The 22,886-nt window shown below is 42.7% G+C and overlaps 2 protein-coding genes across 4 annotated transcripts in view; one reads left to right on the forward strand and one right to left on the reverse strand.

Annotated features, from left to right (window-relative positions):
* The first annotated feature begins 363 nt into the window (after positions 1-363).
* The window catches only part of clul1 (clusterin-like 1 (retinal)), a 279,095-nt gene continuing 256,572 nt past the window's right edge, over positions 364-22,886 (forward strand). The window contains exons 1-9 of one of the 2 annotated variants that reach the window (XM_085803952.1): positions 364-482; positions 1,755-1,894; positions 2,531-2,679; positions 2,782-2,952; positions 3,788-4,235; positions 5,069-5,191; positions 5,309-5,523; positions 6,286-6,464; positions 6,634-7,201. In XM_085803952.1, coding sequence (XP_085660078.1) covers positions 1,792-1,894; positions 2,531-2,679; positions 2,782-2,952; positions 3,788-4,235; positions 5,069-5,191; positions 5,309-5,523; positions 6,286-6,464; positions 6,634-6,649 — 1,404 coding nt within the window. In that variant the 5' untranslated portion in view covers positions 364-482; positions 1,755-1,791 and the 3' untranslated portion in view covers positions 6,650-7,201. Of the gene's footprint in view, positions 483-1,754; positions 1,895-2,530; positions 2,680-2,781; positions 2,953-3,787; positions 4,236-5,068; positions 5,192-5,308; positions 5,524-6,285; positions 6,474-6,633; positions 7,202-22,886 lie in introns of those variants that run through there. The other variant, XM_085803953.1, reaches the window with a different exon arrangement.
* yes1 (YES proto-oncogene 1, Src family tyrosine kinase) overlaps positions 7,055-22,886 on the reverse strand; it is a 29,193-nt gene continuing 13,361 nt past the window's right edge. For both annotated transcript variants that reach the window (XM_085803950.1, XM_085803949.1), the window contains 9 exons: positions 20,458-20,556; positions 19,288-19,391; positions 18,930-19,079; positions 17,446-17,601; positions 14,562-14,741; positions 12,951-13,027; positions 11,766-11,919; positions 10,874-11,005; positions 7,055-9,065 (listed from right to left, as the gene is read on the reverse strand). In XM_085803950.1, coding sequence (XP_085660076.1) covers positions 8,857-9,065; positions 10,874-11,005; positions 11,766-11,919; positions 12,951-13,027; positions 14,562-14,741; positions 17,446-17,601; positions 18,930-19,079; positions 19,288-19,391; positions 20,458-20,556 — 1,261 coding nt within the window. In that variant the 3' untranslated portion in view covers positions 7,055-8,856. The remainder of the gene's footprint in view (positions 9,066-10,873; positions 11,006-11,765; positions 11,920-12,950; positions 13,028-14,561; positions 14,742-17,445; positions 17,602-18,929; positions 19,080-19,287; positions 19,392-20,457; positions 20,557-22,886) is intronic.

A 22,886-nucleotide genomic window follows, 5' to 3' on the forward strand; every position in this document is an offset into this window, starting at 1 on the left:
CAGTGCACGTCTTTCATTTGTTTTTAATGACTGTTTTGGCCCAAAAAATAATTTTATCACAAGAAAACACCTCTCTGCAGTTCATGTGAAGGACACCGGCACAGCATTTCAATCCTGTGGAAGCCTCTTGTTTTTGTTTTTTAAACTAATGATTATGTGTCTGATCTAAACTGAGCACAAACGGATCGTTGTCACTGGCCAAGTGCTGAGTGACATTCGTGGTCGCCCTCTGTCTCTGTCTCTGATATGACTAAGCAAGCTCTTATGCAAACACACACACCTCTACTCTGGCAGCGAGTCCAGCGCTGGATTAAGGGGCATCAGCATCAAGTAAAGACAGTAATAGGATGAAGCTCGGGTGGAAAGAGCACAAATAGACCTGGTCAAGTCAAGATAACTTCAAGAGCACCGTCCACACTGAGCACTTTGTTTATTCCTGCCGGTGGAGTCGCAGCTTCACTCATCTGCTGGTAAGTTTCTTTGTTGTCATGGTAACTATGATGGATTTTTTTTTTTCCATCATAATATTGCTTTTCATATGTGTTTGTCTTAATATTCCCTTCCAGTGTGATGCATTTTTGAATAAATATTTGCCCCTCTGGAAATAACTGATAATCAATTTCTTAGCATATAGTAAATTACACATTTCATCTAAAATTATTCATTTTAGGTTTTACTTTATTAGAAGATGCTGTTTTTGTTGATTTTAACTTATTTTAAATTCAGAATTGTACATTTGTGTCTAGGTTCAAGACATTAAAGGCATTAAATTCACCTTCTTTATTATTGTAAACACTGTTATAAATCCCTGTTAGACATGTTGTGAGTGGTGTATAATGGAGCTGATTGTCTACGCAACTTAAACCCATTATGAAATAAGTCAAACGAGTACATCCCTGTTTACTGTAAATCCCTGCCGGACATTAACTTGTGTAAGTGCTCGTGTGGTTAAACTGGAGCAGTGTCTCCAGTGCTGACTTGTGAACAAACAACAACGTAAATAAACAAAGATGTCAGGATCTTCTCAAGGTTTTCATGTGTGCAAGGTGTTTTTTTTTTTGTGTGTGTGTGTGTGTGTTAGTCGAAGGCGCGCAGCCTCCCAACACAGCAGATGGCCCAGACATAAACAAAGCCTGCCAAGTTTTGAAGCCGAGGTGAAGCCTGTGATGCATCTTATTAGATGTCTCACCCCCTACGGCTCACCTACTGATGTCTTAAAGAAAAGATAACAAGAGTAAAACTGTCCTCATCAGAAATAAAGAGTGTACAGAAGTAGGAAAGAGAGGAGTTTTTAAGTGTGGACAGACAAAGCATGTATAACAATAAGATTCAGTCACACATGATGAAAGTAGGTGGGGAGGTAAACACTATATCTATATCTCTACTGATCTCCTGTTCTCCAGAAATCTGTTTTAAAATTCAGATATAGGTGATATAGTTTCTGTTGCATCTTTATCAGACCAACTAAAACCATCAGTCCTCTGTCTAAGTTCCTGTCGGACGCAGAGGGGACAGATCAGATGTGCGGCACCACCAAGTGGCAGACCTACTTATGACCACGCACAGTTTTGTTGATGTTTAATCATCCTCAAACTCAAATCCTATTATCTCTCTGGATCAGATTAGATTAGATAGCACCTGTTGTTTTAGCTTCCCATTTACCACACAAGTTCATACACTGTACGTGTGTGCGCAGATACTTACCATTGTGACAGGACCACTCTTGTCGTTTCCTTTCAGCCTTTCCTCGGCAGGTTTTTCTTTCTTCCTCGTCTAACACTGAGCTCAACAATGAAGCTCCTGCTTGGTCTGGCTGTTCTGGTGGTGACACTGGGCGTCCTCAACTCCGCTCCCGAGGACCAACCTAAAGACGTCTCAGAGGACACCTTAGAAAGTGAGATGGCACATTTATCTTATCTTAGTTTCTTTTCAGTCAATATCAACACATATGCCAGGCTGCTGCATACATGTACAGGTGCATCTCAATAAACTAGAATATCATGGAAAAATGTATTTATGTCAGTAAAGTCAATTCAAAAAGTGATTACACAGATCCATTACACACAGAATTAAACATTTCATGTCTTTCTTCCTTTAATTTCTTTAAATGTAATGGTTATGGCTTACATGAAGACCTAAAATTCAGTATCTCAAAAAAATATTACAAAATACCAATTAAAAAAACATTTTTAATATGTAAATGTTGGCCCTCTGAAAAGTATGTCCATCTATGTGCACCCAATACTTTGTTGGGGCTATTTGAACTACTGGAAATTTACTTTTCTAATTCATAGATATTCTAATTTATTGAGATGCACCTGTATATATGATAGTAAATGTATACTGTTTTGATTGTGTTGCTGGATTCGGTTTAGATGTTAAGATAAAAATAACATCGAAATATATTTTTTAATTTGTTATCGAGTCAACAAACTTTTGCTACTTTGACTGTAAAAAACTATGTTGTTGCATAAGTGTAAATAAAAGTCACCTCACCCAGGTTTGTCCTCTCCCTCTGTCTTCTCTCCAGGGTTGTCTGTGGATGGGGAGAAGCTGGTGGATGAGGAGGTGAGGAGAGCGCTGTTCGGGGTGAAGCAGATGAAGGAGGTGATGTGGAGGAACGAGCAGAAACACGAGCACCTCATGAAGTCTCTGAGACACAGCAGCGACAAGAAGCAGGTAGGAGTGACTCTCACCTTTCCTTAAACAGACACAGAGATGAAAAACACAGGAGGGGAGGAAAAACACATGATGATGACATGTTCCTCTTCCTGCCACCAGGGGGCAGCCCAGCTGGCCAAGGAGGTGACGGAGAAGCTGGAGGAGGCAGAGGAGCAGTGTAAAGACTCCCTGCAGTCTGAGTGGGAGAAGTGCAGACCCTGCCTGGAGGATGCATGTAAATCTTTCTACACCTCCACTTGCCGTAGGGGGTTTGCAACTTTCCACGCAAAGGTATGAAAACAGCAGCGTCGACCTCAGCTGTTCTTCTCTCTCTCTCACCTCCAACCTGCTGCAAAGAAAACTTCCCTTAACTTCTGTCTGTGTTATCAATCCCCTGTTCTCTGAGGTGTTAAATCAGTCACATAAGACATTTGTCAGACACGTGACACATGCACAGTTAATTATCTAACATGTTTACACCTTTATAAATGTTAAAGGGATAGTTCACCCAAAATTCAAATTTCAGTCATTATCTACTCACCCTCATGTCGACTAAGGGCTGGGAGAAGTTTCAGAGTCCTCCGTGCCTTCTCAGAGTTACAGCGGGGCTCCGTGCAGCACTGCATGTCTATATGACGGTTGCGAACGGGCCTCACTTTTCTTCGTAACAAAAAAAGACACACCAAAAAACATCTAAATACCTCCATAGTGCTTGTCTGTAATGTCCCTCTTGTATTGAAGCCCCAACATGAGAAATTGTTCCGAAAAAAATTAAATAAGTATAGGTTTTAAGCTTGTTTGTAGCAGAGCAAGCACTATGGAGGTATTTGGATGTTTTTTTGGTGTGTCTTTTTGGACGAAGAAAAGTGAGGCCCGTTCGCAACCGTCATATGGACATGCAGTGCTGCACGGAGCCCCGCTGTAACTCAGAGAAGGCACGGAGGACTCTGAAACTTCTCCCAGCTCTTAGTCGACATGAGGGTGAGTAGATAATGAGTGAAATTTGAATTTTGGGTGAACTATCCCTTTAAAATAACCCAGAAAAGTGCAACAGTGTGAACCCTGCAATCATCCTGCAACTCTCAGATTAGGAGTGTAAAAAATAAACCACCTTCCTATATTGCAGGTGGAGAATTTCTTCCGTAAAGTGTCGAGGCGCTTCGGTCCCCGTGAACCTCCCATGGACACGGGAGACATCCTGGTGAACCAGGGCGCTGAGACCTCCGACACAGAGATCGTCCGCATCGAGGACTCCTTCACCCGCCTGATGACCAAAGTGGGCACAGTGGTGAACCGCAGCGTGGCCCTGGTGTCCAGGATGAGCAGCAGGCTGGACAAAGTCCTGCAGGCGGCCTTCCTCAACGACACCGACGCCCTGATGATGGAGGAGGAGGAGAGCGCCGCCGACCCCTTCTACCCGGGACGGGACTCCGGCTTCCTGCAGGGCGTGGGCCTGGAGGAGGTGCTCGACTCCTTCTTTGACTTTGGAAAGAGCGTGGTGGAGGAATTTGGAGCCGTGGTGACCCAAGTGTTTGATGACCTCCATGAGGCGGTGGAGGAAGAGAAGAAGAGAGGTATAATACTGGGGCCCAGATGTGTCAGAAATATACTAAGATGACAGCTTTCCTGTGCTATAAGTGTGATTGGATGAATGAAAACCCTCCAGTCGGTAACTCTGGGTGGAGAACTTACATTATTGGACAAACTGATTAATCAGTTTCAGGAAGTAGTGGAGCTGAAATCTTTATTGTCCCCATATGAAGTTGTTAAGTATGAATACAAAAATACAATTAACACAGATGTCATGAATAAGAGAAGATAATTCACAACTACAGTTGATTAAGATATTTAAGATGGAATGATCTCAGAAATCGATTGGATTTGGATATAGGCTTTATGCACAGCTCCACTACTTCCTTTATTTAAAAAAGATCCTTTATTTCCTGTCTTACATTATTGGACAAACTGTTTAATCCAGGTGTGTCTGACCATTGTTGTGACTACTGAGGTACTGAGTCAGACACACCTGGATTAATCGGTTTGTCCAATAATGTAAGACAGGAAATAAAGGAGCTTGTTTAAGTTCAGGAAGTAGTGGAGCTGTGCATAAAGCCTATTGGATGGCCCTGACCTACCTGATAGACCTGGCTGAGATCATTTAGATTTACATCAATGATCTTCCAGCACTGTTTAACAACATTTCTCAGCGAAAACAGGCTGAGATTGCCAAACATACAAGTATAGACTCAACAAATGATGAGTAAAACATTTTCATGAGTGAACTCTCAATATGAAAAGTCCTCAGCTTCCTTAAATACAAATGTACAAATTCTATCGGTCAGGATGACAGATTAAAAGTTGCACCTGAACATAATTTAAATGTGACTATGTTTTCTCTTTGGTGTAGAGAGGAAAAGTTTCCCTCGTTTCCTGCAGAACCGCAGGCTGTGCAGAGACCTTCGCAAACAGACCTCAGAGTGCTGGCAGCTGCAGAGCCAGTGTGAAGTCTGCCAGGGAGCGCTGCTCACAGGTGGAGCACCGCCACCACCCACTCTCACACCGCCGATCATCATCTCAGACCATATCTTCTTCACGCAGCTCATCTGATCCATCCTCTCTGTCTCTCTCTCCCTGCTGTTTCCCCCAGAATGCCCCAGTGTCCGTGAGCTGCACGTGGAGCTGGACGAGGTCTCCCAGCTGGTGGACGTGTCCAAAGAGCAGTACGACGAGATCCTGTCCATCGTCCAGCGCCACACTGATGAAACGGTCAACTGGCTCAGTAACATGGCTGCTGAGTTCAGCTGGGTGGCTCAGGCTGTGAACAACGACAGCTCTCTTGAGAACATCTTCCGTATCACCATGGTGAGCAGGAGGAAGGACAGGACCGAGATTAGTGATCATACATTATTATCAACAATCAATTAATAAGGCTAGGGCTTTAAAAGAGACATTTTATGCCCCATTTCCACACATCAGAATAATTCCCAGGTGTCTTAAAGACATGTCTGTGACATGCTTTGGTCAAAATACCCCAAGGATCAAACATCACAGCTCTTTTCGTACTCTCAAAACAGCCCTGTTCAGAACGGCTGGTTTCAGAGCCTGTGGCTGTCCCTTTAAATGTAAATACACCACTGCTTGCCCCGCCCCTTCTACCGGTCCCAGGTAGGGGTGGTGTTATGCAAATTCAAATCCTAGTTACATCACTGGAAGACAACTGAGGGAACAGCTCATAAAACCATGTGGATTTCAACCTAGGGAGCCTGCACATTACAGATTTTTTTGTCAATTCTCACATTTTGGGGGCCGGAAGGCAAGACAAACACCCAAATATATGGTAAAGAGCCTTCAAAAAGTGACATTTCCTTAATATGTCCCCTTTAACACTGGAAAACTGACCAGACTGGACTGAGGTGGTCTAGGAAAGTCAGCAAAACACCAAGACAAAAATCTTTCTTATGTTATAACTGCCAAAATAACTTCACTACTTCAGCTGATTGAAATCTGAGCTAAGATGTGTGCTTTACTTATAAATAATAAATAAATACACAAAAGCCTGCCACAGCAGTGGTAAGGTTGAAGAAAAGAAAAAAAAATCTCACAATACCATCTCTAACTCTCCAGGTGGCGCCAAAGAGCCACGATGAACAGAACATGTCTGTGACTGGGACCAAAGTGCAGGTGAACATCATGAACTCTCCCCCACTCACCCTCTCTGTCCCCGGGGAGCTGGAGCTGCAGGACCCGGCCTTCATCCAATACGTGGCCCAGGAGGCTCTGGACAAGTACAAGGAGATGGTCAGGTGAGAGACGTTCAGTGTCTCCTATGTCAGTAATAACAAGTGTCACCATTGTATCTTTTCTTCTCTGATTGTAGATCTTTTTCTTTTTTTAAGTGCTTGTAGATTTTTTCCCTATACTATATATTCAGTGTAAGATATAAACAAACATGTGCACTCTCTGTCTTTACAGGTTTGAGGACGAATAAATCGACAGTGCTTCTCCTTCTCTGAGCTCCTCCCAGCTCCTTTTCTTGTGAACAGAACTAGATTGTGTTCCTGTGGAGTAGGCATGATCTTGTTGACATGTAAATATATTAAGTTGAACGCTGCCATTAACTACTGTTCATTGAATGTACAAAGAAGTCGAAGCACTTCTTACCTGTTGCCCAACTGGTGTAAATAAATAAAAACAAATACAAAAACCCAAAGAAACAGTGGGACTCGGTTCAAAAACGCTGGAAAAATGAAACGTGTTTCACCGACAGGAGTCTTGAATGATTCATGCTGAAGCTCGACTCTGCTGCTTTGTAGCTCAGCCAGAAAACAGAGATGTCAGAATCTCTGTCTTTTGCCAAGAAAAAAGAAAAGAAAAAAGACACTCGAGGGAAACCTTTGAGTAAAACTTTTATTTTTTCTGTACAAAATCATTATTAGTTACCATTCTCAGTAATGTCATTATTATCTCCCCACTAGTTCAAGTCCCCGTCTTTAGGAACAATCAGATATTAGGTTCTCGTGAGTGACGCACAGAAAGGAAATACATTAAAAAAAAGAGAGAAAAGTTCACATCTTTGTCCAATTCTTGAGCTTTCTTGCTGAATTACATCTTCTCAGATCATCATCACACACATCTGGACACTTTTCGCCATGTAACAGGACTTTTATATTTTCAATCTCTATAAAAAGCACTAAAGCCCCTTCTGGACCACAGTGTGTGCAAGGTGTTTGTTTATTTATTTTTCACTGTGCCGTCTAGTTACTTTTATCCAGGAGTGATCCAACATATCTCCACCACGGGGAATTGAAATGATAAAAAAACCATAAAGGGACTTTCACACATCCGCAAATACCATTCGAGACGTTCAGGTAAACATCAGTTGATGGATTTGCATAGTTGCATTTACAAATGAAGAGATTTGTTTGTTTTTTTTTGCGTTGGTGTTGGCTTTGGATATAACTTTCCCTCCAGCAGACACGGGACTAAGGACACTGGTGTTTAGTCAAAGCTCGGTGGGATCTAACTGAGAAGAGGAAGAAATACTACAGCTGCAGATCTAACGGTTCCCTGTACCATCAAAAAAAACCAGGATGACTCATCTACTGCAGCGTTAAAAACCGTGCAGATGTGTGTGCGATATAAGGAGAACTATGTTAGAGTCCACGTACAGCAGAGTTGTGCGACAAAAGAAAAGACAAGATGTTAACTTCAGATTCAATTTCACAGCTGAAGTGTCCATTTCAAAACATTTATAAAATGTTAAAACTGTTTTGCACCTGTAAAATATCAAAATACCTCTTTATGATTTCAAGTCCCCAATTTAAATGAAAAAAAAAAAAAAAGTACAAGCATAATAAACTGACGTGATTTCCCATTCAAGTGACTGTGTTAAAAAAGAATCATGCAAAAATCACTTTCATATTCTCATTCGTCCTCCTGATCACACCTGCGAAAAATACTTTTTCTTTTTTTAACACATACCGTATGTACATCTGGTTCGATCTCTCGGTACATTCTTGCATCCACGCACTTCACCTGTTTACTTTGCTCCACTTCACCCTCCTCCATCAACGCTTTACAGTCACAGCACATACTCACAACTCAACCACAGTTGTTGGTCACTTTAAAAAAACAACAAAAAAAAACGTACTCTTCGACCTACATGTTCAAACCAAACACATGTACATATAAAAGATCTTGACTCCAATATCAAAGAACTGTGTTTGTAAAATAAAATAAAATAAAATAAAATAAGAAGGGGGGAATTGGAGCAGATGGGGGATATTTATCATTTTAAAAAAAGTAAAAAAAAAAAAAAAAGTTGAATTAGGAGATAATCCCTCTCTTATTGATCACAGTGTTGTGGCCAGTCCGTATGGATTATTCTGATTAGCAGGGTTCCCAGAGCTCAACGTACCAGCATCAATCTGCACGCTCGGACAACCTTCCGCAACATTTGGTCCCCGGTTAAACACAAGGGACAAACCTCTACTTCAGAAAACACCTTTTGTTTTTCCTTGCACGTGCAAGTATGCCAGTGTGGGGTGTGGACTAGTTTGTGAAACCTCTTTTCTCTGCAGCTTCGGCAAAGCGTCCGCGGCTTCGCTGAACTTCTCTCATCATCCCAAGTTTTGATCTCCGCTGATGTACCTTCTCTGTAGTGCCAGAGTTCGCCGCCCCCCAGATGCCCCCAGACTAGAGGTTGTCCCCCGGCTGGTACTGTGGCTCTGTAGCTGTGAAGTAGTCTTCCAAGAAGGACTGGATGTACTCGAACGTGGGCCTCTCATCCGGGTCCTTCTTCCAGCACTGCCTCATCAACTCATGCAGAGAGTCTGGGCAGCCCTGGGGGCACGGCATGCGGTACCCTCTCTCCACCTGCTCCAGTACCTCTCGATTCACCATGCCTGAAAAACAAAAAGACAACCAAACAAATAAAGATGAGACATGCTACTAAAATAATAAAATAAAATGCCACTTAAATGAAAACCAACCCAACAAGAGACAGACAAACCATGAATTTCTTTTTGTTTTAATATAATCACATCAGTGTCACTCTGCCCTCGGTCGGTCATCCAAGCTTATTTGCGTTGGATTTGTACCAAAGTTTTGAGGTGAAAAAGGGAAATGGTAAAAAAGTTTTAATTAGAAAACTACCCAGTGTGCAGCCTGAGGCAGCAGAAAATGTTTGCATCATGCAGTCGACTGTGGGAGAGTGTGCCCACGCAAACCATCGTGTCAAAGGAGAAATAAAAAAATAAAAAATCTCATAAAAACTCAACAGCCTTTGTGAAAGTTGGGTCATTATTTCCTGTTAGACTTGTTGACAATTTCTTGGTTTTAACACGTACAGCGAAAAAAAAAAAAAAACATTGTTAGTGTTTTGTCGAAATGAGAAATGGGATCAGAAAGTGAAATGTCAGAGTGTTGGAGCACAGCTGTTTGGATGCGATGCTCAAATCTCCATAGGTAACGGCTCTGTACACAAAAGACTGTTTGTATCTGATGCAGGGATTTCAGACAAAAACCAAGCAGCGCTGCGGCCTCTTCCTGCCCCGCTGGAGCAGCAGAGATGCAGATTCCTTCCCAAGGCAGGAAGACAGGGATCCTGAACCCTGTGACACCGCACAGAAACGACTCCGCGGGGAGCTTAACTGCAGCTAAAAGAGGTTACGACACCGAGTCACAGTCGTGGTCACAGCCGCATCCTCCTCTCCTCTCCTCCTTCAACCCCCTCCCCCACCCCCCCACCCCCTCGTCTCTCTGTGGGAGAGTGGGGATCAGATTATCTCACACTCGGAGAGAGGAAAGGCCCGCAGCAACTGCTGAAACCAGGATATGGTGGCGGCGGTACGGCAGATGTCGAGGTGTTAGCGTGATTTATGTCGCGAGTCTGAAATCCTCAGCTCTAATAACATGCCTGTCATATATGAGAGTGTGTGTAGGTATCTAAATATACATATATATGTAGAGAGGGCCTAAAATAGAATCAGATGATGCGTTCCCATGCAGATGCTTAGTATACCTGCCTCCCACTGCTGCTTCCACGCTATCAAGCAAAGCAACAGAAACAGCTCCTCAAAAAGACTGCAGCACGGCGGGACCAGAGCCACAAATGTCGAGTGAGTCATATAACAATTTTGAGACGGGGGAAGGAGAGAGAGAGGGGACGTTCAGCCTCTGTGGTGAATTAATTAGACCGAATGGTTTGTGCTGAAACCAAGATGGCCACAGGAGCCAGATGGCCCTCTACAAGAGATGGTGGTTAAGTCTGCCATATGGCACACGCTGTAATCAGTGCCAGTCAAACCCTGTCAACACCAGGCCTGCTGCAGTACCGCTCACACACAGCAGGGGGCAGACGTGACGAGGCAGCCGACGGGGAGGGTGGGGTGGGGGGGGGAGGAGAGGAGGGGCGGGGGGTACTTTCCCCACGTACTGTTAAGTCATTAGACATCTGCGTTGACTCATATCATCTATATGCAGCTCTATTCTGATCTGCCTGTGTGAGAAAAAGCCTCTGAAATAGAAAGAGCACGTTGGAATAAACCTGATGCTGAAACGAATGAATGAATGAATTCCTGTGAGGAAAAACCTGACAACAGCACATTCATGGTCTTTTTTTTTGGGGGGGCAAATTATTCTGGACAGTGGAAAAATGTAAAGATCACATGATGCGATCAGCTCAGGGATGTGTCGCTCTCCTCATCCTCACCTGGGTACGGTACTCTGCCCTTGGTCACCAGCTCCGTCAGTAGTATACCAAACGACCAGACGTCTGATTTGATGGTGAAGCGGCCGTAGAGGGCAGCTTCAGGGGCCGTCCACTTGATGGGGAATTTAGCACCTGGTAAAGAAACAGGGAACAATCAAACAGGATGGACTGAGTTTGAAATCAAAATCAAAATAATCAGGATCATTTCATGATGGATTTATTTGATAAACATTTAATCAAATTAATCAGGTGTAAAAGGTTTTGTTTGTAAAATGAGCAACAAATTCTCTTAAGCCAGAAACTGTTTTGACTTCTTCCTTCAAAATAATTATTTTCTCCTGATTTGAACGGTTATTCAACAAATCATTTCAGCTTTAAATATGAGTCAAACTTTATGGCCTGTAACAGAAATGTGTCATCATATACTACATCATATCCATTAAGGATATGATGTATAAATGTTAGTTCCTGAAAGTTCCTGAAAGAAATAAAAAAACTGATACTGATACGTCAGTAATAACTATTTCCATCACCAACTAATTCAAATGTTTTTGATCAATCAACATTTTGGTCTAGAAAAACAAAACAAAACAATGAAGAGTGAAAAATGTCCTTATAATCCCAACTACAAATGATGTCTTCAAATAGCTTTTAATGCCCAGTTATCAACACACAAACACATTCAGTTTACCACCCATAGCATCCAATGAGTGATAATCAATCAATCAATGATTTGATGAAGCTAAAGCCATCAGTGCTGTAACGGTGCTAAGAGTTGAATTCAAGGTACAGGGTAGGAATTAAGTATTCAGAATAACTTTACGGTTTATTTCTAGCATGTGCAGTAAAGGCATCCAGCTCTCAGCACACACACACACACACACACACGCACCTTGTCTGGCGGTGTACTCGTTGTCCTCGATGAGTCGGGCCAGGCCAAAGTCGGCGATCTTACACACCAGGTTATCAGCCACCAGGATGTTGGCAGCTCTCAGGTCCCTGTGGATGTAGTTCATCCTCTCGATGAAGGCCATGCCGTCAGCGATCTGGGGACCGGATTGAACAGGACAGATAAAGACAGAGAACAGCATCAGGACGCCGCGACCACGTCAAACTGCTCGCGAGAATAGAAATAGAAGAATAGAAAATGTATTTGTCTGAAACCAAAGGGTAACAGAAATGTATCTTTGACAGGGCTCAACACCACCTTTACACACAAGACATTTAAAAAGACCTAAAAATACACAATAAAAAAAGTATGCCAGATGAATAAGAAAAATAAACCACACATATTGATACTTAAAAGAAAATGACCAGTGGCAAATAGCTATTGAGGTACTGAAATTCCTCTACTGTTGATTGCAGTTGGAATGAATGGATTTTTTATAGATTTTTTGAGAGGTCCTTCATTCCCGTTACATTTGACCCAGATTTTAATAAAAGATGAAAACACAAAATGACCAAAAAAAAAAAAAAAAAAAAATTATCAGCACCTGCGACAACACAAACAACTGGATAATAAATCTCTGACACATCATCCAGCACCTCTTCACACTGGCTGTCAACTCCCTCAGAGGCGTCTCAGGGTTTCAGGCCGCCTCAGTCTAATTCTCAAACACTTTTCCACTTGGCTGAGTGAGGAGCGGGGAGCGGGGAGCGGGGTGGGGGGAGCAGGGGAGGAGGGGAGGGGTGTGTGGAGAGGTGAATTAAGAGCAGATCACAGTGGGTGAGTGAACTAGGGAGCTTAAGTGGCCTCTGATGAGCAGTGTTTAAGTGCTACAGGCAGTTAAGTGGTGGGAAACGAGGGGAAGCACATAGACCGGTGAAAAGGGGAGGGAGGGGAAGGTAGAGATGTCAGGTTGGATATTAAAAAAATATGAGAGGCAGATGGAGAACAAAATGAAACCCTTATTCACAGACAACTGAGTATTTGCCTCTCAGCACACCTACACACACTTGTCCACATGGAACTCATTGTTTTATTGCTGAAGTGTGATAATCCTGCCCTCACACTGTTTGGTTAAAAACAGGCAGAGTCTGTGTTCATATTCAGATGCTTTTTGCGTTTGGTTCCTACCTGTGAGGCCATGTCCACCAGCTGAGGCAGCTTCAGATATTTACCATCTCCCTCCTTCAGGAAGTCCAGTAAACTACCTGTCAAGAGATAACGAGACCACTGTCAGGCAGAGTCAGAGCATCCAAGATAAACAAAGCATCAACTGCACTCGAGGCAACACGACTGTTGGCAAAGCTCTCCGGAGGCTTTCTTCAGGCTTTACTGGCTCCTTCTACTTTAAATAACAGTTAACATCTTAGTTTCAACTGTTAAAGTGTACTCATTTATAATAGTGCAGGGTACAATTAGTTAATTAAAAGAGAATTGTGCAAGTCTGGTCGCTTTTCAGCCGTTTTGCTAACACTCCTCCTGGCCATGTGCATTTGTTTACAACGAAGCCAGCAAGAAATCAATCAATAGAGCGCTACATAACGTCATATCATATACAATGTTAAAACGTGTATATTTGTATAGTCTTGTCTGTCATAAACAAGAGATTACGGGTTATGGGGTGCGTTTGTGTCGTTGATCTTGCAAGGCTGTTTTTCAGCCAAGAGCTAGGTGGAAGGCAGAGAGCCTCCATTCTCCCTCTTAACAAGTTAAGTCATTTATTTAACCATCACAATTACTCCAAAGCTGTTTAATTAAAAGGTAGCATAACTAAGCTAAACATCCTGCATAGTTCCTCTTTAACAGCTCTCTTCTCAGTGGTTTCATTCAAACCTGGTGCATTGCCTGGTCTTTTTCCTCCAGAAGTCTCACATTTATTCCTATGTCATTATCTCATCTAAATGATGCCGTGCAGCTCCATGTAACATCTTAGTGTGAGGCTGTCAAACAACTTTAAATGAAAGCTGGCTCATTTTCACACTGCTGAGAACATGGGGCTGCGTTAATCTGTTGGCTAATTAACACAAGCACTTGAAGTGGGCGTTAAAACGGATTAGGATTTATTGTGTTTTACATCCGAACAGCCCAGTGGGACTTTTTTGGGGGGAAAACATCAAGAAGACCCTCTGAGGTCAGATTCCTGTCTGTGGAAAGTCAGAAGAACATGACCTCGACATCCAGGATGGCTGCACCACACATCAACAGAAGGTAAAACTGCAGTAAAACACTGTTTATTTGCACTGATTTCTGTGGCTCATTAACATCTGGGCATGTTGCCATGGTATTAATCTAGCAAACAATAACAACCAACAACCACACAAACAGCTGAGGTCAGGTTTAAGAAGGCAGTTCCTGGCGCAGCGTCATCCCACTCTGAGAACATCTACATCAGGTATTCTGTGGTTACATTTAATGTTTGAAGACCTATAGAGAGACTCAGCTTGGAAGAAAATAAAAATAGTAAAAGTCTGGTGTGTTTTCTACTTTTCAGTGAAGGTGAACAGGAAGTTTCAAGTCACCACATCAAACCTGTGATGAATGTGAAAACAGCCCCCTTGGTTTCAAAAGCTGAACGTACGTTGTTCTGCACAGTGAAGCTCAAACAACGAAGTGAAAGAGCAAGAAGCAAAAACATATTTTCAAGTGGAGGGGGGCTTTAAGGGAACAACAACAGTGCAGAACCAAACTCTTTTTCAGTGGGTTTATTCACAACTGATTTTGTTTGTGTGCGTGCGTCCTCACCTTTGCCCATAAACTCAGTAACGATGTAGATGGGCTCCTCGGACACCACGGCGTAAAGAGGCACCAGTTTGTCGTGTCGGAGCTTCTTCATGATCTGAGCCTCCTGCAGGAAGGCCTCCGGAGACATGGTGCCCGGCTTCAGGGTCTTGATCGCCACCTTGGTCGTCCCGTTCCACGTGCCTGAATGAAAAACACATGAATGAACTCTGGGTTTGTTATGTGAACCTCGGTCTGCACCAGCTGCCTGATTGTACGCCACAAGTTTGAGCTGAAAAGGCTCCCGTAGTTTGCTCCTGCAGCCGCGCTTCATTTGCAAAATCTGTTATTTGCAGAGAGTGGTAAATACAAATGATATAAAATTAAATTACCAGCGCTACAAATAACCCTTGTCCTTATGTACTGCGTTCAAGTTTAGCGTTATTTCTCAGAGTTTCATTTTTAATGAAAACGAACGCAGACTGTACTAGCTGAAAAATTAAACCATGTATCATTTCTGCTTCTGATCCGCACCAGTTTGTGTGAAAACACCCGAAAACTTCTTAATGATTCTTGTGGAACTGAAATGTTTCTATTCTCGATTCTCGATGTCAAACTCTAGTGTTTAATTGATACGATTAATAAAAGTGACATTATCTGGCCTCTGTATAGTTAGACGATCAGATGTGAAATGCCAACATTTGAGATTTTCATGTGGGAAAAAGTTTGGGAACCACTGATAAAGTCATTTCCAGTTTTCCACTTTGTAAAAGACTTTTCTCTCCCTGCTTTCAAGTGACCGACATGTGAATCCCAAAACCAACCAGTCAGTGATCACTGGCAGCGCTGCCTTGTGTAGAGAGCAGAGAGAGAGAGCGAGAGAGAACATGACAGCCACTTCCTGGTTGAGAGCCACTTACTCACGCCCTGCTTACATACAATGAGCTGAGGCAGGAGATCTGCTGCTTCCGTCACAAGGCCTGACCTTCATGAAAGAATCATACTGAACAAACTGCACGGACACACACTCACACGCCGGGAGATGAAAGTAGGGCAGTGATTACATCTAATGATAATATGAGGTGGACAGCGATAGGAGATACTGCACTGCCACAAGCGGACATTATTATTTATTTAAAAAATACAAACAGCACGTGAGCAGAGTAGAGGATTTTCGGTGTGGAGAGCAGTTAAAAAAAAACCATCAAGAACAAACAGAGCAGGGAGAGACGGAGAGGGATTCCTGGGATTGCACAGCGGAGGCTTGCAGGTCGAGGCTCGCTCCAGGCCACGCTTAATGAAAGACTGGCTGATGAAAGAAGAGTCGTGTTCGCTGAAAAGGGCCCCCGCCTCGCAACCAGGCTGGAGAACTGAAGCGTAGGAGGTGACCTGTGATTACTGAGCTGTGTGTGTGTCTGTGTCTGTGTGTGTCTGTGTGTGTGTGAGAGAGAAACCAACATCAATCAGTAATCAGCATTTACATCAGTATGTGGGCCACTGTGGCAGCGAGGCGAGCTCTTTACTGAGGTCACTTCCACTCCATTTTGTCCTAATGTGAGTCATTCTACAAACTAACCCGCTTCTCAGGCGGTCAATACATCCAGACCTTTATTCATTTTATTTTTTTGCATTCAATTTACAGTAGTTATAAATTATGCATAGCGGATGTTTTGTTTTTCCTATGTAAGCCCTAATGGCCATGTATGTATATGTATGTATGTATGCTTTATGATCCTGCTCTACATGCCATGGTTTTACTCTTTACTAATTCATGTGTGCGTTAGTGTTAAACACCACCAGGGCTACAGTGTTGATATGTTTGTGTTGTTAACATAGGATAGATGGTGCATGTACTGTATGTAGAGTGGATGCTGCGGACTAATCCCTGTGTATCCCGACAGGACCCGTCCTGCAGCCGCTCATCCCTCAACAGCTGCCGGAGAGTTTCTACCTACATCAGCAACAACATCAGGCCTCCGCACACTACTACACTACACTCTACGCTCACATGACTCGAGCCGTGTCCTCGTAACGGAGGCTTTTTGACGGATTTGACGGCGCTTAAACTCTCTTTCCTCCTCAGTTTGGACAGGGTGGGTCACACAGGAGCCCCTGACCCCTTTCACGGCCTGGTCACATGGTTTATTTCAGCAGAACTGCCACAATCAGTGGATCCTAAAGCTATAAGTATTTCATTCCTTTTCCTTTTTTTTTTAATACGCTTTCACATTTCACTTCTGCCTCTTCAATATGGAGATTCAATTCAATTTCTTTCTCCTCTATGACGTTTAAATTAAAAAGCGTGAAGCAATTTAAATATTTAAGCTTTAAATCTCTCGATTTTCTGACATTTTATAGATGAAGCCACTACTTTTTTTTCATTACCAATAAATCTTTTTTAATATCCTTTAGATTAATTAACTTCAGCTCAAAGCCCATTCAAGGAAAATAACGCAGTGTTGCCATGGGGACCACGTGCAAGCAGTCTTGATGGTGCTGACCTTTGAGGGCCCAGCTGTGTTCTACCATGTAATTTCATCCAACCTTCTTCTAATGAAGTATAAAAAGGCTCCACATTAAAAGATGCAGCGTGGTTTGCAGCCATTCATTAGACCGGAATGAACAGCACACACACGCATATATAATATATATATATATATATATATATATATACACACACACATACTCTGCTCTTCCTTAACTGCATTGACACGTTATCCAGTTGGTGTAAGACTGCAACTATTCTTGATGTCATGCTGACATCGAGAATAGTTGCTGAAACAGCTAAACTGAGGCCAAAAGTGGATATAAAGCGTGTGTTCAGAGGCCCAGAGGTTCTTTCTAAAGCACTTTACCAGACCATATGTGTGTGTGTTTAATATTGTGTGTACAGTTATTGGTCTCTTACCCATCCAGACTTCTCCGAAGCAGCCCTGGCCCAGTTTGACCTCCAGTCGGAGGGACTCTCGTGGGATTTCCCAGGCGTCCTTAGCCAGTCCCTGAGTCTGAGGCTTCACAGTGGGACACACAGTCGTCAGCCTGTAGCACAGACCATCAGCATGCTCTGCGTAGAAAAAGACACATGGAGGAGGAGGAAGAGCTTTAAGTTGAGGCCGATCACTGCTCCGTCTCTTATTTCATACGAGCAGCCTGTTAAACTAAAACTCGGTATGAGTCACGTTAAGTGCACACACACGCATAGTCCAGGAACAGGAAGCTGAGCCACTCTATAGCGAGAGGAGACTGCAGATGTGATGAATTAAATATTATGCTGCCACATGACAACTGTAGCACAGTGAAGCAAACACAGCGAGCTGCTGACCCATGCATGAGTCTGTCCTCTTAGAATTAAGTTTTAAGATTAATTTTCTAACTCTAGAGAAGAATTTCTAGTATTTCTCCTCAGTGATGTGACATGTGGTGAATTTAACAATGTCACTGAAGTTTCAGTAAAGAGCATAAAGATCAAGGTGCAGTTGGTGCCATCAAAGCCTCGTCACACAGAGTCAGACGAGAGCTGACAGCTGCTGCATTAACCATCTTGAGAAACGTCACTTGACTTCTGCACACAGAAAAAAACCCCCATCCCATTATAACTGTGACGCTTTACGGGTCATATACATACTGCATATGCTACCGACTGCTCCTGCACGACTTTTCAATTATTCTCGACTTCTGTTTGGACTTCAAAAGGCTATACTTAGATGGATATGAAGGAGAGAAGAGCTTTGAATGTAGCACCAGCACTGCAGTGGGTGAATTACATGAATTATGTGGAGACCAGAAATTAAATGTTAAAGGAGTCACATGACAAACATCCTCTTGTTTATGGATTCTGCTTCTAGCCTCTCTCTAGGTATTCCTGCACAGTTTTCAATAAACAGTTTGTCCTGCATGTGTTTACATCATCCAGACGCCTTCTTGTGACACACCACAGGGGGATTTTTAGTAAGAGCTGTCTGCCTCTACATGTAATACAGATTACAGTAGGCTTAAAGCTGCCTTTTTTTTCTTTTCTGACTTCTTTTTTTTTTCTTTTTTAATTCACGGCTCTTTTGGCTTAAATCTTACATGGTTTTGCTTTTTTTTGGCACTTGGTCATGAGCAGTGACCGTGTCAGTGAAGACACGGCTTGCAACAGAAGAGCAGAAAGGAGAAAATCCTCTGTTAAACATATTCAATAACACATCCCAGCAGCAGATCTGCAGCTGAATAATGCATCCTTCCTCTGCCAGCGCTCAACTCGTTGGCTGAAATATCAAATGAAACAAGAGCAAGGAGGAGGGAACTTCTTGTTCTGCAGAAAGCCTTCGAAAACACAGATCAAACCCCTGCTGTAAACATCAATTTGTCTAAATGCTAGCTACCCTGCATGCGGACGTGCTTGTGTACCTGTGTAGTGTTTCACCAGCTTCTGAAGCGTCTCAAACTGGGCACGAGTGGTGATGTAATAACCACCGTTGTCCAGCTTTCGGATCTTGTAGTGCTTGACGTTGTCTCCCTTCACCTCGTCCCAGTCGCGGATAGAAAGTGAGTAGGCCCCTTTAAAAAAAGACACAGTAACTTAAAACAAACTCAAAAAACAACTTTGGTTTATATAAATTCATATGGCATGTGAATGACATAGATTGACCTGGACCCTGGCATGCAATAACATACATAAAAAAAACATTTTCTCATATTAGAGCTACAGAGTCACCATTATTATTATTATCCTCATGTGTTGCTATCAAAGAATTAATCCCCTCACCTTTGGTCGTCTCACTCTCTCGTGCCAAGAAAGTGCCCCGCTGGTTCCCTGGAAGCAATAACAAACGCTCAGCGTCTTTGCGGCCCATTTTACCAAAGTACCATCTGTCAAAAGAAGAGACAGTCACACAGTCAGTCACAGATGGAGCCATTCGCCGTCAGACGCTGAACAACAAGTAGAACAAGATTTTCTTATTTGTGTAGTGAGAATATGATGGCTGGAAACTTTGTGTGTTTTTTTTTTTAATATGAAGAACTCTCATGATGCTGCCAAGATAAACATCAGAGGATATAAAATATATTGGATGTTCGTCGGCTGACATTAAACATCAGGCATTTTTATGAGGATCTTATGTGGTTACCTTCAAACCACTAAATAGCGTCAAATCTTATTCAGTATAATTTCAGTTTAATTCAGACCATACTCTTCTCATCAAGGCTTATTGCTCTCTTTGCTCCAGAGATCCATAAAAAAAGTTCATCACGATCACAATGAATAAATAAGCAAAAAAAAAACAAAAACACCACAAAACAAGAGCTCATGGCTGTAAACAATGTCAGAATCTAGCTTTTCTCTTCTAAAAGGAAACGCTGTCTATTTCCAGATATCCCTACAGGCCCTGTCATGTTGGAAACAAGCTGAACTGTCTCACCTCACGGGCATATTTTGTTTTCCAGACGAATGTGCGAAGGCCCCAGAAATCCTATCCTCCTATCCCTGTCAATAACTGGTACTCAACTGTTTCAGACTTGAGGCAAAGTTAACTTGAGGGATCACACAGTGTTTTCTTTTTTGATGAGCACTGTGTGTTGTATTAGTAAAATGTCCATCAGCCAATCAGAAACCAGGTCAAAACTGTCTAAAAGCAGCGCAGTCCCCGTAACATTTCTGTCACACCGGTTGAACAGCAATGGGCACGCCACCGGCTCTCATCAACAATAACAGGGCTCCATTGTTTTTAGACTCGCTGCCATGTGTGTGTATGTGTGTTGGGTTAGTCACAGTGTGTGACCGCCCAGCCGCATCACGTCGTCTTAATCAGAGGACGGTGAGAAACAGGAAAGGAATGAAAGAGCAGGGGATAAAATTATTGGAAGAAATGAAAAGGTTAGGAGGACGACAAGAGAAAGGAACAGGATGCAGTCGGAGAAAAGGGCAGCGAGTTCTTACTCTTCAGCCTGGATGGAGTCGGCGGGAGCCACGTAGTTACTGGGGATGTAACCTTTCTGTCCGGTGTTGATGGAGCGAGCCTCCCACCAGTCGCCTTCCCTAAAGAAGAGAGGTCGATTAGTAATCACAAGCACAAAAAAGCCAAACCGACAAAACACACCACTTCTGAAAAGATGGTTAAAAAAAAAAGTACAAAAGTACACAAGGATAAAGATTTGTTCACTGTTCAACCACATCAGGAGTCTGAGTCATCATTTTGGGGGGTGGGGTTTATAAACCATGTCAAGCAGTCCGCAAAGTGTTTCATAAGTAAAAGACACTGTTGGTACTGATGAATCAGTGTGTGTGTAATCCTCCCTTTTCATTGAAATACTGGACAACTTTAGAGGCAGCAGGTTTAAAGGGATAGTTCAACATTTTGGCAAATTGGCCCACTGCCACAATCCCTATAGTTTTGGGAGTAGGTTCATTACCTTTATATGTCGGTGCAAGCTATTTTTTAAGAACGGCGGAGCGAACGATCTCGTGGACAAGTTGTGACCTGCACATTCACCACGCTATGAGATAACATTGTAACGTTACGAGACGGAGTTGTTTTCGAGGTAAATTCATGCAAAACCGCTGATGCGTGTTCCCGTCGGGGGCAGTTTTTCAGCAAGCTGTCTCTGCATTTACCTCGAAAACAACTCAGCATTTTGGAGTTGTTGGATTGTGTATTTGATGAGTTTGATGAGGGAAACCAAGAAATCCCATTAGCCTCCGTAGCGTAGCTCTGAGCAGCTCGCGGCTCTCCTCTGCCGCTCTAAAAATAGCTTGCACCATCAAATAAAAGTAATGAACCTACTCCTAAGACTATAAGGATTATGGCAATGGGGCAAATTTGCCAAAATGTTGAACTATCCCTTTAAAACTGTCTCCTTGTGCCAGTTTCCTCCCATAGTTCACAGACATGCAGGTTAATTGGCGTCTCCTCAACTGCCAACACCAGTGAATGTGAGTGTGAATGTGAGTCCCGTGATTGGCCACCTGTCCAGGACACACCCTGTCTGCTGGATCGGCTCCCATGTGGCTCATTTCAATTAAACCATCTGAGCTGTTCAGACGAGAGATGGTTCATGTTGATAACTCACAGATTTCTGGCCTGAGCACAACAGCCAGGGGAACCGCTGTTTACATTGTGACCAAAGCATTTGGTCAACGTTATCTAATGTGTTTTTAACGTCTAATCTTAATCTAATCTTAATAAAGCAGCAGAATAATAAATACAATCTATCCCCCCGGAAACGTAGCAGAGCTCAATCAGCAGAAAGTGGAAAAGCTCACAGTAAGAAGTAGCTCAAAACATAACATTAACATAACACCACTTCTGTCAGGTACCCAATCAAATGGAAAAATATACTGTAAATCTGCTTGAATAGCTGGCACAGCATAACACAGAAATTACCGACTTCATACTGTGCTGGAAAATGTTTTGTGCTCCATTTCCACTTCCACAGTTCCTGGTGTGCTCTACAGGAGATATGTGGTTTTACATTCGGAGGAGGAGAAGGAGGAGGAGGAGGAACAGAGGTGAAGGGGAAATCTGTCTTCTGGCATTTCTTTCTTTCTTTTAAAACAGAGCAAATGTGTCCTCCTCCCATCTCTCCCCTGCAAGCAGATGGTAGCTTCATTCCTACAAAATGCAACGTGAACACGCCAGGCAGTGGCTGAAGTCGGTACATGATGAATGAGGGGAGGAGGGTTTGTGGAGCACTTGGAGCTCTGCCTAATTTCACACCTGTTTACACCTGGGACACGAGATGACGCTCTGCCAGTCGGCCCCAAGAAATGAGTGGGAAAGGAGAACTTTATTATAATTTCCTGACATTTCCTTTTTTTAACAGAACATCACTGAAGTTACTGCACTCTGTGGATAAAAGGATCCCAAAATTTGGATAAAGTGACATTGATCCCACGATGCAGAGAACATGATTTTGGCTTTGATTTCTATAACAACAGTTACTGCTAAATGGACAATAAATAAATAAATAAATAAATAAATAAATAAAGTGTTTTTAATGTAATTATTCTCTGAATAAGGAGGGAAATTGAAGAAAAAAAGAACATTGATGTAAAACTGGTAACTCTTTCCTATTTCCATTCTGTTAATAACTATGAATATAGATTCTGCAAATATTGAAAACACATGCATCTTAAGCGATTTAATAAATCCTGGAAAAGTGGTTCACTTCACGGTTTCCAAAATATTCTACTCTGAACTGGAGGACTGATTTGTGGCGGGAGAAAAACCATGGGAACGAAACAGATGGCCCATTAGAGGAACCCATTAACCCAGACAGATTTCAGCCTTAATATCAGACCTGAATACAATGTGGGATTAAACACACACACACACACACACACACACACACACACACTCGGATGGAAGG

This window comes from Trachurus japonicus, chromosome 17 (assembly GCF_045865225.1).
Source record: "Trachurus japonicus isolate A0001 chromosome 17, Traja_1.0".
Taxonomy (NCBI): domain Eukaryota; kingdom Metazoa; phylum Chordata; class Actinopteri; order Carangiformes; family Carangidae; genus Trachurus; species Trachurus japonicus.